The sequence below is a fragment of the Gavialis gangeticus genome, unplaced genomic scaffold, assembly GCF_001723915.1.
Source record: "Gavialis gangeticus isolate Ggan-Ray unplaced genomic scaffold, GavGan_comp1, whole genome shotgun sequence".
NCBI lineage: Eukaryota > Metazoa > Chordata > Crocodylia > Gavialidae > Gavialis > Gavialis gangeticus.
Genome location: NW_017729011.1, coordinates 1461521 through 1476451, shown reverse-complemented (window position 1 = coordinate 1476451; position 14931 = coordinate 1461521). Strand labels below are relative to the sequence as shown.

The 14931-nt window shown below is 47.2% G+C and overlaps 1 protein-coding gene across 1 annotated transcript; it reads left to right on the top strand.

Annotated features, from left to right (window-relative positions):
• The first annotated feature begins 2527 nt into the window (after positions 1-2527).
• GLYCTK (glycerate kinase) lies at positions 2528-12436 on the top strand. The gene is made up of 5 exons (XM_019510348.1): positions 2528-2609; positions 5000-5424; positions 5840-5991; positions 7766-7941; positions 8504-12436. Exons 2-5 carry the CDS (start codon positions 5033-5035, stop codon positions 9404-9406), a joined length of 1623 nt encoding a protein of 540 aa, XP_019365893.1. The 5' UTR covers positions 2528-2609; positions 5000-5032; the 3' UTR covers positions 9407-12436.
• Positions 12437-14931: the final 2495 nt, after the last annotated feature.

Here is a 14931-nt window from a genome sequence, read left to right as displayed (position 1 = left end):
ATCTTTAATGATGTGACAGAGTTATGCAGCAAGGCAACTGAAGCTGTTGTGTACAGGCTAAATTATGTTCCCAGTTACTTGGTATAAACCTGGAGAAATTGTTGGCTTCATTGGAGTTAATTTGAATTCACAGCATCATAACTGAGATCAATATCTGACTCAGAGTCTATTCAATTAATCCAAAGTTCATTGAATCATAGAAAGTTAGGTTTGGAAGGTGCCTCAGGAGGTCATCTAGTCCAACCCCCTGCTCAGCTTTGTCTAGCTGAGTTTTGAAAACCTCCAAGGATGGAGCTTCAACAACCTCTCAGGGTAACCTGTTCCAGTGCATTACTACCCTCCTAGTGAGAACATTTTTTCAGATATCTAACCTAAACTTCCCTTGCTGCAACTTCAAACTGTTGCTCATTGTTCTGTCACCTGCCACCGCTGAGAACAGTTCAGCTCCATCCTCTTTTGAACCCCCATTCAGGTAATTGAAGGCTGCTATTAAGTCCCCTCTTAGTCTCTTCTCCTGTAGACTAAAGCCCAGTTCCCCCAGTCTTTCCTCATAAATCATGTCCCCCAACCCCGTCACCATTTTTGCTGCCTTCCACTGGACCCTCCAATTTATCCACATCCTTTCTGTAGCGAGGGACTCAAAACCAGGGCCGTCCCTAGGGGGGAGCAAATCAGGGTGACCGCCCTGGGCCCTGTGCTTTGAGGGGCCCTCGGACTGGGCAGAGCAGCTGCAGCGACTGTGTCACTGCCATGGGCTTCACATCCAGCTGCTTGCTACCCGCAACGCTGCTGATGGTGGTGGCAGCTTTGGCTCTGAGGTGCGTGGGATTGGAGTGGGGGCAGGGCCCTGTATGGGCTGATTTGTCCCAGGCCTGCACCCTGCTTGGGTCAGCCCTGCCCAAGACTGAACACAGTACTCTAGATGTGGCCTCACCAGTGCTGAATAGAGGGGAATAATCACTTCCCTTGACCTGTTGGTAGCACACCTATGAATGCTGTTAACCTTCTTGGCAACAAGGACAACACTGCTGGTTCATATTCAGCGTCTTGTCCACTGTGACCCCTAAGTCCTTTTCTGCAGAGCTGCTGCCCAGCCTATACCAGTGCATAGTCACTCTGAATCCTAGCCCTACCCTCCAGCATATCTACTACTCCCTTGTCCCTCTATCTCCCCTCCTTGGTGCCACTTGGGAGCATCAGACTGCAGCCCCACCCACCGCATCTGGGGCACCTCACTGTGGCGGCCCAGGGAGTCAAGCCATCATCATCCCACCTGTGGGACTCCCTCCAGTTTGGTGTCATCTGCAGACTTGCTGAGGGTGCACTCTATGCCATCTTCCAAGTCATTGATGAAGACATTGAACAAAACTGTCCCTAGGACTGACCCCTGGGGCAGTACACTTGATACCGGCTGCCAGCTAGACATCAAGCCATTGATTACTACCCTCTGAACCCCATGTTCCAGCCAGTTTTCTATCCACCTTACATCTATTCATTCAGCCTGTACTTCCTTAGCTTGCCTGGGAGAATGTATCAAAAGCCTTGCTAAAATCAAGGTATATCACAATCATTATTTTCTCCACATCCACAGAACCAGTCATTTCATCACAGACGGCTATTGAAAGATTCCTTGTGGCTGGAACTGCCTCTAGATCAGGCCCTTATTGTTTACGTAGAGTTGCAGTTCAGAGTATAGAAGACGTTACATCGCTGTTATAGTAGTTAATTACCACATGGGGCAAGCGTTAGCAAGTGTTCAGGTACATTAAAATGGAATTTGTCATTTAAATTTGAGCATGTGGGGATGGCTTTTAAAAGCACTGGAGCCTGGTATATTATGCTCAGAGGTGGAAATGAACAGCTCTGGTCAGGGGGAGTACTGCTCAGTGCAGGATTCACAGCAGCAAGGCTGGTTGTACTACATTCCCTCATGACCTTGCTCAGCTATGCAGAGGGAGTTTGTTGGGCTTGGAAAGATAGATTGACCACTGGCTTCAGCCAGCAGGGGTGAGCTGTTTATGTGCTCTTTCTACACTAGGGGCTGAAGATTAGGCTCTTCTTCATAAGCACTTTTACCATCTTGTTAATGGAAAGAGGCCCTCACTGCAGCTAACACTGCTGCTTCTGAACAAGTCCTAGCATCAAGTGTAGCTGAGCACAGGGTCCAACAAAAGGACAGGAAGAAGAGAATGAGCTGCTTCTTAGTCTCTGCCTGCTTGATGAATCAGGCAGGGTAGCTCCTGTGAGCCCCATCCCATGGCAGGTGCCCTGTTTCATTGTGAAATACAGGTATTCCAGGCAGGGGTAAATTCTGTTGCAAGTATGTGACCCAGCCCAAGACTTGATCTGCCTGTCTTTTGCCAGTGGGCATTTTAGCTTTGGTATTATTGGGGGTTTCTGATTTGTTTGAGCTCTGCCATGGAATAGAGAGGTGGGGCAGTGATTTGGGCTTAGCAGAGCAATGGGAAGACCTGGCATTTAATTATTAACATCTTGTGGGAGTGTTTGAGTACAGGGACCTCTGTACTTGTAAGCTCTTCCAGAAGAGCAGCAGCCCTTGACATCACACACACACAAGTGCATTTACTGGAGGAACAGAAAACTGAAAGGTAATTGGTTATCTGTGGGACATGGTGTATGAGTGGCTTGGAGCCCCTGGGGGTGGGGGGCAAGCACATCAGCCTTCCCAAATTATAGCCCCCCTCCAAAAGTAAGAAATGTTCTTAGGAAAGGCAGAGACAGGACATTTGGTGACTGGAGTCCAGGACAGGGCACACTTGAGGCTGAAGGGTTTGTTTATGCTCTTGAGGGTTTCCCACTGCAGATATAAAATGTGGTGATAGTTTACTGCTTTATGTGATGGGACCTCCTGTGAATTTTCTCTCCAGCCCCCCAGATGCTCCCCTCTGACAAAGCTGGATGAAAATGTCCTCTTTTTTTTCTAACAGAGAAATTATTTCCTGGAATGAGAGGTGTGGGGCAGTTCCTGTATGAGAATCTGTCTTCAGATGTATTTGGGTGATGCGCTTTTGGAAGGGCAGGTCCTATTCTGTACAGTCTTCTGCAGATATCTGTTATTTCTTAGGAGAGAGAGAAAATGGTGTGGAGAATGCACTGGACTCTCACTCAGCACTTCCCTGCTCTGCTGCAGGCTCCATGAATTACTTATCACAAGTCATTAGGGTTAGATCCAGCTCTACCTACTAGGTGCCAAAGTCGGTGTAGGCACCTAAGAGCCATCCCGCTTCACCACGCTCAGGTCCCTGAAAAGCAGTCAGTGCACCCATCTTCTTTTGTAGCACACTGTCCCCTTAGCCTTGAGACCAGGTCACAAAAAGCAGCAAGGAGGAGTAGGACCCACTCGCTTTTTGCATTAACAGTTTTTCAGGGTCTTGAGAAGGATGGCATAGGGTGACACTTAGGTGCCCTAAGTCAACTTGGGGACCTGACAGGTGGAATAGAATCTGGCCTATATTGTCTCTGCGTCCATCTTGCAAAATAGGATAATGTCACTGCATGGCCTGTTGAGGGTGGTGTGGCATTGATCATAATGACTGCGAGAAAGTGCGAACACTAATATGGTGTTGGGAGTCATGTAACAGCTAACGCATCAAACAGGGTCCTTTAGCTTCCTCAGTCTGTGGCATCAGGTAGGGCCCCTCTTGTGCTTTCCATACAGAGAAAGCCGCATCATTTTAAGCTGAATCAAATGGAAGTAACAGGGCAAGACGCAGTAGAGCACGTGTAGTTTATGCTGCAGTAATTCTGCCTTGCAAACATTGCAGCTGCCCCCACAAACAGAAAACGGCTGGCAATTTAAAGGTGTAGATCAGAGAAAAGAACAGCTTAATTAGCTGCATGCACTGTGATCCTGCTATAAAATGTCTTAGTTTTAGAACAAAACATCTGATTGGGGAGATAGATTGAGATCACTGGAGTCCATGGCACAATGAAACCCGGCAGCAAGTTAATGGGGAAAATGCAGAATGCAGCAGGTGTCTGGAGGGGAGGGAACAGACATCTGTGGACTGGCACTGGGCTCCCACTCAGGATATGAGCTACTGAAGCAGATTCTTCCTTCCACACTTACTGCTGCTTTTGTCTTTGAGAGTAAGCCAAATTCTACACTCCTCACCCTGAGGTGACTAGGAGTTTGCCTGAAAAAGGAGAGCATTTTTGGCTTTTTAAGCCTACAGGCTTGTCAGGGTTTTGAATTTCTATTTAAAGAATAGTAAACAAGGGAATAAAACAGAAATAAGGACTTTTTTTTTTGCCCTCGTTTTATTTGCTTCTTATCTTGGAGAGCTCATCTCTGGCAGCATCTGCTGTAACCATCAGCAGGGGTTCAAACAGCCACAGAGGTACACAAGACTGTTCTGTCAGTGGCTATATCAGAGAGACAGCAGGGGCATGCAGCAATTAACAGCGAATAATATGAACTCAGCTTTTGGATGCTACAATGAGGAACTTTTTTTTCTCTCGTCAAGTGCCACAAATGGTGGGAGCCCTTCTCAGAATAAGTCTGACTCCTTGGGGATGGCAAAGAGCCCCCTCATTTTGGAAAGTTATCCTGAAGAAATGGTTAGCAAGAGTCAAAATGAGGAGCAGCCAATAACATCTATGGTGGTGACAAAATGAAACAGAGGATTGGTTCTCACAGTGGCTTTGTGGAGTTGTAGGGAATAGAAATAGGGAGATGGAAGCTGTAAGAGGCAACTGCATGTGAACTCTCCAAACAGGAGTGGTCCAAATATATCATTGGTATGATGCTAAGGAGGCTGAGGCTAAGGAGAAGAAGAGGGGGTCTGTTGCAAAGCTAAATCCACAGCTCTATGATTGCCTCAGTCCTTACTCAGGCCTTCATGGGCATTTAGCCTGAATGACGATGTCAGACTGACCCCTACATTGGGTTCCTAACCCTCTGGGTCCCCAGTTTCGAAGCCAGAACCCCCACGTCTTTTCCTGGCTGAGTCATAACTCTTCCTTCGCTTCATTCCAGGTGGGAAACTGCTGGCCAACTATCTCCTAAGACATGCCCTCGGCTCTCACAGCCCTGCATAGCATCAGTAGAGCCTGTCTGACCCCAGCCTGCTGGGCCTCAGCATCTCGCCCAACCAGTGAGGTACTGCCACGCAGTATGTCCCTCAGGGAGCACGGGCAATACCTCTTCCGCAGTGCTGTGGATGTTGTCTTGCCAGCCCGGATGCTCAGGAGGGCCTTGGAGCTCAGAACTGATGGAGGCCCGCAACTCGTCGTGAGGGGCCAGGCTTTCCCAGCGCAGAGGAATCTGTATCTTGTGGGCTTCGGCAAAGCTGTGCTGGGGATGGCTGCCGCAGCAGAAGAGATCTTGGGAGATCACCTACTCCGAGGAGTTGTCAGTGTCCCTCTGGGCATTGAGGCGTGTCTGCAGCAGGCAGGAATGCAGTAAGAGGACCAGTACCTGTCTGTTTGGTGGGATGGGGGCAAAGTGATGGAGGACAGACAAGCATGAAAATCCGTGCCCTGCAGGAGCATCTGCCTTGTCATGTTTCCCCCTGGAGTTGTTGCTGAATCCTTCTTGGTTCTTCACCAACCTGTCCCAGTTTTAACCCCCAGCCTTGATCTTGCATCATGGCCACCAGGCTTGTAGTCCAGCCCTGGCAGGTCTGCATCCCCTTCAGGGGCCATCACCAATGTTCCTTCCATAGAGCAGTGTGTCTTCTGTATACATAGCCTCAGTCATAAATGTGTCCCTTCCTGTTCCCCAGGGCCCTCTTGCCCTCTGCTGGGAGTGGCAGTGCCCAACTGTTTGGAGAAATTGTAAATGTCAGTGGCCTGACAACCTCTCTGGCTCTTGCAGGGAAATGCTGCTAAAGCCACACAGCAGGATCCAGGTCATAGAAGGAGCTAAGCACAACCTCCCTGACAGAGAGGCTTTGAGGGCAGCCAGGGCCATTGGTGAGCTGGCAGAAGGTCTGACAGCTGATGACCTCCTCCTTGTGCTGATCTCAGGTAACATCCCAGGAGCAGGGACTAGGTTTTTTGCCTGGGTCCCTGTAGCTGCTGCCTCATTCTACCCCATCTCTTCTTCCTCTATCTCCTCTTAGACCTCTCTCCTTATATGTGCAGGAAAAAAATCCAGACTCACAACCGGCAAACTAGGTCAAGCTGCCTGTTGCAGAAGAAACAGAGGAGAGGTGGAAAGTGGGTCAGAGCCATTCCCAGTATGACTCCCACATTGGTGGCAGCTCACAGTTCACACTTCAGTACCTGGCATGCTGGCAGCAGAGAGACAGCAGTAACTTAGGCTCTGAGGCTGACTCATCTATCTGCTTACCAGGCCTCTCAGAGGAGCCTGCTAATGACTCCTGGGTCTCCAATCTTCCACCTCACCTGTCACTCCCATCCCCAAGGTGGCTGCATCCCCTTGGCACTGAGTGTCTAGAGATTGGGCTGCTTTTTAAGAGGCAAGGTGCTGTTGTATTCACCAGTGTCAGGAGTCCCAAAATTTGGGCCGGGCAGCTGTGTTACTGTTTATCACACTGTTCCCACAGGCTTTGCTCTTTTGTTCCTCCAGCAATTTCAAGCAGAAAGACATAGTTTCACCAGGCAGTGGTGCCAGGCAGCCAAAAACCACTGTTTTAAAACAAGCTAACCCAATTCCCAGCTCCGAGCAGAATCTGCTCTGAGCTGCTGCAGTTTGACCCCATGAAATCAGCGTAATCAGTGATGCTTATTTCCTTGTTTCTGTTTGTGACGACAGACCCCTGGGCCTGTCCATTGTCACAGTCATGGGAGATGTTTTGTTTCCTTGGAATGGTTGGTGCCCCATGCCTAAAACTGGGGACACAGGTAGGCGAAGCAATGCTTTAGTCGGCCCTGACTGCAGGTATTGGTATCAAGGTGCGGATTTGACTTGGCATCCAAGTCTGCAAATTAAGAATGTGGGTCACTGAGGGACTGGCTGATCTGGCAGGGGGGCAAAATGCTCTTGGTTTGTCCCAAACCTTAGAACAACATTTGTCCTTTTACAGTAATTTTCCGGTGATGCTTCTGAACAGGATCACCCTCTCTTATCTCTTCTATATCTCTCCCTCTGTGCTGTTTCTTTCTTTCTTTGCTTTTCAGATGTCTGATCACATCGTTTGTGTTCATGCAACTCCCGTTGATCATACCCTAACATGCCAATCCTTGGGGTATCCAGCCTTTTTTTTTAATCTGCATTATTTTGTCCTCCCAGTGGACCCATCTCTCAAGAATCCTTTCAGAGTAGTACAGTTTCATGTTTATTCATAGACATTCCTGTATTTCTCTAAATGCTACTCATTACAAAGGAGATCATTAAAACCTAGAGCCTGTTGCTGAGTGAACCATGGAGTTGGCTGTCTCTGCTCACCCATCCCAGTAGTCCGTGAAGGTCAGATTTGAGGCGTGTTAGTAGTGATGTGTAGAGAAACCAGTAGCCCTTGGGCTGAGTCTTCCCCTGCCTTGTGCCTTGCATGGTAATCATGCCTGGCAAGGTTAGTGTAAAATGCTACTGCAATGTGAGTGGAGAATTGTGCCTGCGTATAAATTTTTAGGTGTGGAGATCCAGGTCTGGTCTGGGGATAGATAGAAGACCTCAGCCTACAAGGCAGTTTAGCTAATGCTTCCCCAGCACTACATTTCCTTAACCAATTGGTAAAGGAAGAGAAAGAAGCAAACAGAAGCTATGGGATTCCCCCACTGAGGTCCTAGCCCCTCTGCTGTACACACACATTCACTAACTGTAGATTCTGTACTGTAGGAGGTGGATCAGCCTTGTTGCCTGCCCCCAAGCCTCCTGTGCTCCTTGAAGAGAAAGAGAAGGTCACCAAGCTGCTGGCTTCCAGAGGAGCTACCATCCAAGAACTCAACATCATCCGGAAGGCCTTGTCCTTGCTGAAAGGTGGAGGGCTGGCTCAGGCTGCCTATCCTGCACAGGTAAGTATGGGAGGTGTCCTCTTTGTCTAGAGCTTTGGCTCTGAGCTTCTTTTAAATGAGGGTGAGAGACAGGGCCACAAAGACTGCAGCAGAAGTGTCCTGATGTTTGGAAATGCTGGGCAATTTCAGCTCCCAGTGGAGACAAAAAGAATTCCACCTCTTTGATCATCTTGCTACCTATGTTTACTTTCCAAAGATATATCCAAGAGGTAAGGACTGAACCTTGTGGTCTGTAGTTACCAAAATAAAACAAACAACTCTAGCATTTAAAAAGAAATTCAGATCTGCAAGACAAATTTTGAAAGGGTTTTCCCTACTATGGGCATTCTGAATCCTCTGCCTTTTGGGTTGGGGAATGAAAACAGCTGGTCAATTTATTTCTAGCCAGCTTCAGTGTCTGGGTCTCTAGCATAATGGTGCCATGAATGGGTTAAAAGCACTGCCTTAAATGTTTTTTATTAAATGATTTCATTGTAAGTTTGTAGAAGAATAATTGTTCTTTTTATGTTAATGAGACTTCATTGCAGGCACTGTGTTGATTGGCAGTCTTCTCTGCTTCTAGGTGCTGAGCCTCATCCTCTCTGATGTCATTGGTGACCCAGTAGACATTATAGCAAGTGGTCCCACTGTTGCCAATTCCCACAGCACCAAAGACTGCTTTGAAATCCTGGCAAAATACAATCTGCTGAGCAGCTTGCCCAAATCTGTGGAGACAGCGCTGCACAGCTCAAGTTCAGATTCTGTTCGTTCTCAAGACTATTCCCATGTCTATAATGTCATCATTGGTTCAAACAGTTTGGCTTTAGAAGAAGCCAAACACCAAGCAGAGGCTCTGGGCTACCTGACTCTGATTCTGAGTGCAGCTGTCTGTGGGGAAGTCAACAGAGTGGCCAAACTCTATGGTCTGCTGATTCAGTTTATCTGCTTGAGTATGGCTGGACCTGGAGTAGATTCTTTAATTGATGAAGTGAGAAGTGATCTCCTACAACTGGCAGCAGAGCTAGACATCCCCAGTCTGAATCTTACGGAGTTTCTAAGGACTTTGCAGGGATTTGGACCTGAAAGGCCAGTTTGCCTCCTTGCTGGTGGAGAGACAACAGTCCAGGTGCAAGGAAGTGGGCAGGGTGGGAGGAACCAGGAGCTGGCTCTGCGTGTGGGGTTGGAGCTGCACAAAGCTAAGTCCACCAGGGCTGGTGGCATCCTTGATGGATGGGAGGTCATGTTCCTCAGTGGGGGAACTGATGGGCAGGATGGGCCAACAGAGGCTGCTGGTGCCTTCTCCAGCCTGGAGCTGGTAGACAGGGCTGGCCAGGAAGGTCTTGAGGTGGAGGCATTTCTAAGCAATAATGACTCGTACACATTCTTCAGTAAATTCCAAAATGGATGTCACCTGCTGATGACAGGTTTAACAGGCACTAATGTCATGGACATACAGGCTGTTTTAATTAGGGCCAGAGACAGATAATGAGAGTAACACCACCAGATAGTCAGGTGCTTTTAATGAGAGGCAAGGGTAAACAGAGGGCACTAACATTACAGACAAATCTGGCTGCTTAAATTAGGGGTAGCTGTCAAGGCTGCAGATATCCTGGACATAAAGGTTACATTAATTAGGCACAGGAGTGGGTAACCATGGCATGAGCAGCAGGAACATTGGATCTGTTTTAATTAGGATCAGAGAAAAGGAAGCACGGCACCAGCGTTATGGATATCTTGGCTGGGTTAACCTTTCTGCCCAAGTACCACTGAAGGGTACATTTTGACTCTGGTTACAAAGAATTCAGGAAAGTAGGGCTGCTGGCTGGCAGGGACAGCACTTGGCCAGCACTTTTTGCTCTTGTATCCATTCAGACTGGTCCCATACTAACTTGACGAGCGTTTACATTTAGTCTGCATGTGCTTCCCATGAGTGAAATCATGTGATTGTAAAACAACATCAAAATACAAGCAAGACAGAAAAGACTGGGGTTTTCCAAAACGTCTGTGGGAATTAGGTCTCCCACTTCCATGAATGACATCTGACTCTTAGGTCTGATTTTTAGCTTGCCATTTTAAAGCTCAGGCTCACTATGTGAACAAGGTGCTTTAGATCAGTACAAAGGGCCTTGAATCCAAGGAATTGCAAATGCAGCAGAGATGGCCAAAAGCACATCAGTTCAGTTTAACCTTTGATCTTGGATATGTGACGTAAATGCCACAGCCAAATGTATTTTCACTCCACTGTGCGAAGAATCATGTGAACTGTGATTCAGATGCATTGATGCAAAAACAACCTGAACATGCACCTTCCCCTCCTTCCAGTGACCTTCTCTGCTACCTTGGGTGGTGACATTTTTTTCCCTTGGCTGATATTTCATGGGGCAGCACTCTGTGCTGTCAGTGTGTAGGCTATGAGGATTCCAAGTATTATTTCCAAACTGGTCAAAAAACAATCCAGCCTCCAGCTTGAGGTATTGACCTTTTCACTGTGTAAAGTCAGATGTTGCTGTCACTCTGATTAACTCTGCTAGTTCCATGGAACAAAAGGCAAGAAAATCTGCAAATTCAACGCTTCTGACCCATATTGCTGAACCGATTAAAGGGCAAAGCTTCTGGGGCTACGGCTTTCTCAGAGACTGGATTCCCTGTGCCTCTGGGGCCAGTACAGAGGAGTGGTGACTTCAGCTTTGTCACAAAGTTAAACTTGGGTCCTGTTTTGCCACATATGTTAGCACAATATGTGGACAGACTAACTAGAGGCTGGATTTTCAAGGAGTCAGAGCCCATGTCTGGGGCCAGATTTTGAAAGAAGCTGCAGGGTTCAGCAACCATCCTGACCCAGTATGTTCAATCCTCTCAAAAATCTAGATGTTTATTACAGTGCTAAATTGGGAGCTGAGTTCTTTTGAATATTCAGCCCTGATTTAATAGGCCACTTATGCGTCAAACTGTTTTCAGACAGATGGAGCTCTGTCGTGTGGCTGATCTAACCTTGCAGACAACTATAGCTCCTTGTCCATACTGTAAGCAGTGATGTCATTGGCCATTTGTCCTTACTGAGATTCATGGAGGGGTCGGACATTCATCAGGATACACAGGTTTTCCAGTGAAGGTTAATGCCAGCAACATGGTTAGAAGGCACAGAACACCTCCAGCTTCAGGTCTTACATCAGCCTCTGTCTATGGATAGAGTCCCTCTATCTAGTACAGAGTGGAACAGGACTGTCATGGCAAGCCTACACCCTGTGCTGCCTGTCAGGAACATGCCAGAAGAGAAGCACAGGCCTGAGCCAGAGTTGGAAGTCCCCATGTCCCTTAATTAAGGCTTGTATAGTTACTGGATAATCCATCCTGTTCCAACGCTGCAATGTATAAAGTTACTTATTTTCTGAGCCTCAATTTGTTGTGCAACATGGGGATGCTAATCAGTACCTACCTTACAGCGTTGAATTACCAAATATTTGGTAACTGCATTGAGGTCTGCTGATAGATGGTAGTAGAGACCTACAGAGTATTATAAAGCTGAGTAAATGAATAGTGTCAGGGGTAAGACTGAGTAAAGAGGAGCCTTGCTACCTTTTTGTGCATGCTTTCCCAGTTTTCCAGTGAATTACAGAGGGTGCCGTTTTAATTACGTTCACCATGTTTCGGCGTGGCCGGGCCGTGTCTTCTGGTTAAGCCTCTATGCATGATTGTTGTGCAAATAATAAATGTGAAAGGAACAAGAATGTGTTCAAAGTGCTTGGTTATGGGTCAGGACCATTGGCTGGAGAGCCATGCTAACTGCTTCACACCAGACTGCTCTCTGTTGAATGGGTGCAAATCCAGCTAAGGAGTCAGTCTGAATTTGAATTGAATTAAAAAGATCAGACCAGATTTTAGCTCTTACCTTATTACTGCCAGCCGTCTGCTGTACCATTCTCACTTCTTATCACTGGGAGACTGGCAGTAGAGCAGGTGGTCTCCCCAGCAGACATGCGCAACCCAGGGGGACCTAGGCCACCCTGCAGTAGACCAGATTTATTTAACCTGGAGGTACTTGGAGTACTGCTTGCTCTGTTTAACATGCCCTCAGTAGTGCAGCAGGTGCACCAGAGTGAAGATCTCAAATTTACAGCATTACTCAAATGGTTCATGGCACAGAAAAAAAGGGTTCATAAAAATGGGCTGAGCTAGACTGCTATATGAATCCATATGGTTCCCCTGACTCAACAGAATACGTTTATAGCAGTAAAGAATCTCACCTTTGTGCTCTCCTATGCACATATAACCTTTTCCACCTGCCAAACATTGCATTAGTCCTTGGGAATGCTGCTGGAGCTGGCATTCATGCATGCACTTCTTCAGAGAAATCCCTGTGCTGCTAATCATACATGTGCCGCTGACATCATCCTGGCTTTTTAAATAGGCACAATTCAGTATTAATTAAAATGAGTTCATGTTGTGAAGGAGGAAACTGATAAAAGGTCTGATGAAAGGACATGGCTGTTTGAAGTACATTTTGCATCTGCATTCATTTGGCTTCTGTGGACTTTTTTTCCTTGCCCCATCTCCTTTGAGGAAAAGGCAGGGCCAGGCAAAGATGGTCAAGGACACTGAGGCTAGAGTAATTCTTCAGATGTTTCCTAACCATGTGGCTCTAGGCTTCACTCCTGAGCTAATGGGTCATGTAGGTTCTCAGTTTAGGAAAACATGGCTGCAGCAGCCTGATGCCCTAACATTGCATGCTGTAACCAATGGAGAGTGTATGTGCACGTTATAGACTGACTGATTTCTTCCTCTTGAAGGCACTCAACATTTACAAATAGGTCTGATGCCAGTCAGAAAAAAGGCTGGGGACTGAAGATGAGAGAGCTCCCCTTGCAGTCTCTAACAGTAGAAAGCTCTCTCTTATGGGTCCCTTTCCATGCTCTTACAGTGACACCACTGTATGAAACACTGCTTGGGCAGTGTGGGCATACATCTGCATGAAGGCTGAGCCGGATAAAGGATCTGAGCAGCTCTGAGCACCTGCCCAGCTGTACTGCAGCTAGGGGATTTATTACAATTACACCAATACAGTCAAAGGCATCAAGTCCACCCTCCCTATACTTACTGCTGTAATACTGCTCTTTCTTCTGTGAGCCAAGCCTTTGCCCATAGTGAGTGAAAGAAAGGTCTGGAGAGACTGGTAAAAGGGAGTCAGACTCTTGAGTTCTAACTATGACTGCAGCAGTCCTGTGCTGTCAGGCTTTGGACAAGTCTTTTATCCTGCCTCTGCCTTGATTTCCCCATTTGCACAGTGGTGTGAGCACAGGGGACCTGCAGGGGTTTTGTGAGGATTCATTAGTGAACATTGGAATCGCATCTGGGACCATGTAAAGAGTGAAGTATTATTGCTGCTGCCCCCAGGACAGCCAGGAGATGTCAGAGGGATCTCAGAAGTGTGATGCATTTACCTCCAGAGCCTGGAGGATGTCACCGCTCTCCTGGGAAGACTGTGAATTCATCGCTAGGGAATTCAAGCACATTTGTGTGTGGGATTTGCCTGTGTCAGCCTGGGAATAATCTGAATCTGCTTGGAAAACTGCAAAGGGAGGAACCAGAGCTCATTAGTTCTATTACAGTAATAATATACCTGGAGACTTCAATCTAATCAGAGCCCTAAGGCAGTACAGACATATAGGAAGATACAATCCCAGCTCCAAGGACCTTAACACCTAAGACAGTAACACGGAAAGGATGGAGAGATACTGTATACAATATACTGATGATCCTGTCAGATTCATGCAACCTTTAATATATACAGTCTGCACTTCCTATGATTGAAAGAAAATGGAAACCAAGCCCTGAAGTAGTACACCAGAGAGCTAATCCACCTGTCCTATGCAGAGATCCAGGCAGAAGGGGGGTGGGGGGAAAGATCTGAAGTCCAAGCAGGTAAGACCAGTGCTTGACTGATCAGTCCAAAGATATAGTTCCAAAAGAAGTCAAGCATTTCCAGCTGGCAGGCACCAGGCAAGCTCCATACACACAGGGAATGCCATAACCAGCACAGAGAAGATGGAATGAGAGTGAGGGGAAAGGGAAACAGAGCAGCAGCTTGAAGGGGATGACCTGCTGGGAAGATTGCAGTGGGATGCTCAGCCCACTCCTGCCCCTGAAGAGGCCGAGAGGGAGAGGATCAGCAAACCCAGCAGCTGCCACTGTGTGATCTCAGGCCCAGTTCATTGTGTGTGTGGAACGCTTGTGGCCAAACAGTGATAATGTTCAGGGTAAGTAACTCCATTATTAACAGTGGAAGCTTTTGGCAGTAAATTAAAAATCCTGGCTCCTGGCCTTGGCAGTGCTTTTGCCTCTTAGGAGACATTAATATCCCAGCTCCCCGGCATTCCCATTATCACTTCATTAAGGATCCAATAATGATACATGTGGATCGTTTTCCTCTGTGCGGAGGCTGATTAATGGCTAATATTTCACAAGGTGTTAATGGGGCCTTCCTTTATGAAGTGAGCGGAAGGGGTCCTCCTTTAATCTCTTTCCCAAGCTGTGTCATTTTGCCTATTTTTGCTAATGTGACAGATTTAATATGAACCTTTTAAGGAGCTGCCGACTCCCGAGAAACTTTGAGAAACATTGTTTAGAGGCAGCCCTGCCAATACATCATATGCTGCATCCCTTTCCCTTTGTTCCTTAGCCCAGGCAGCATTTGCATAAAAGCTAGACTTCTGTTTTTCCAAGGCCTGTCTACAGTCCAGGTACAGCCGTTTTCTTGATCATCACTTTCATTAATATTTTATTTGTGGGACAGTGGTGCCTAGGCATCCTCCCTGCAATCTGGCCTCCACTGTGTTAGCTGTGGCACAAATGCTTCATGCAGATATAGCTTCACTACAGCCTTACCTTCAGCCCTTGAATGTTGCTTCTAACCTGTCTCCTCTGCATATGCTAAATCCTCTCACCTCAGCTTAATGATGCTTTGAAGCCCTGTTCCCTGGTCCAGCTGAGCTAGAATCCAGGTGACCAGGGAAC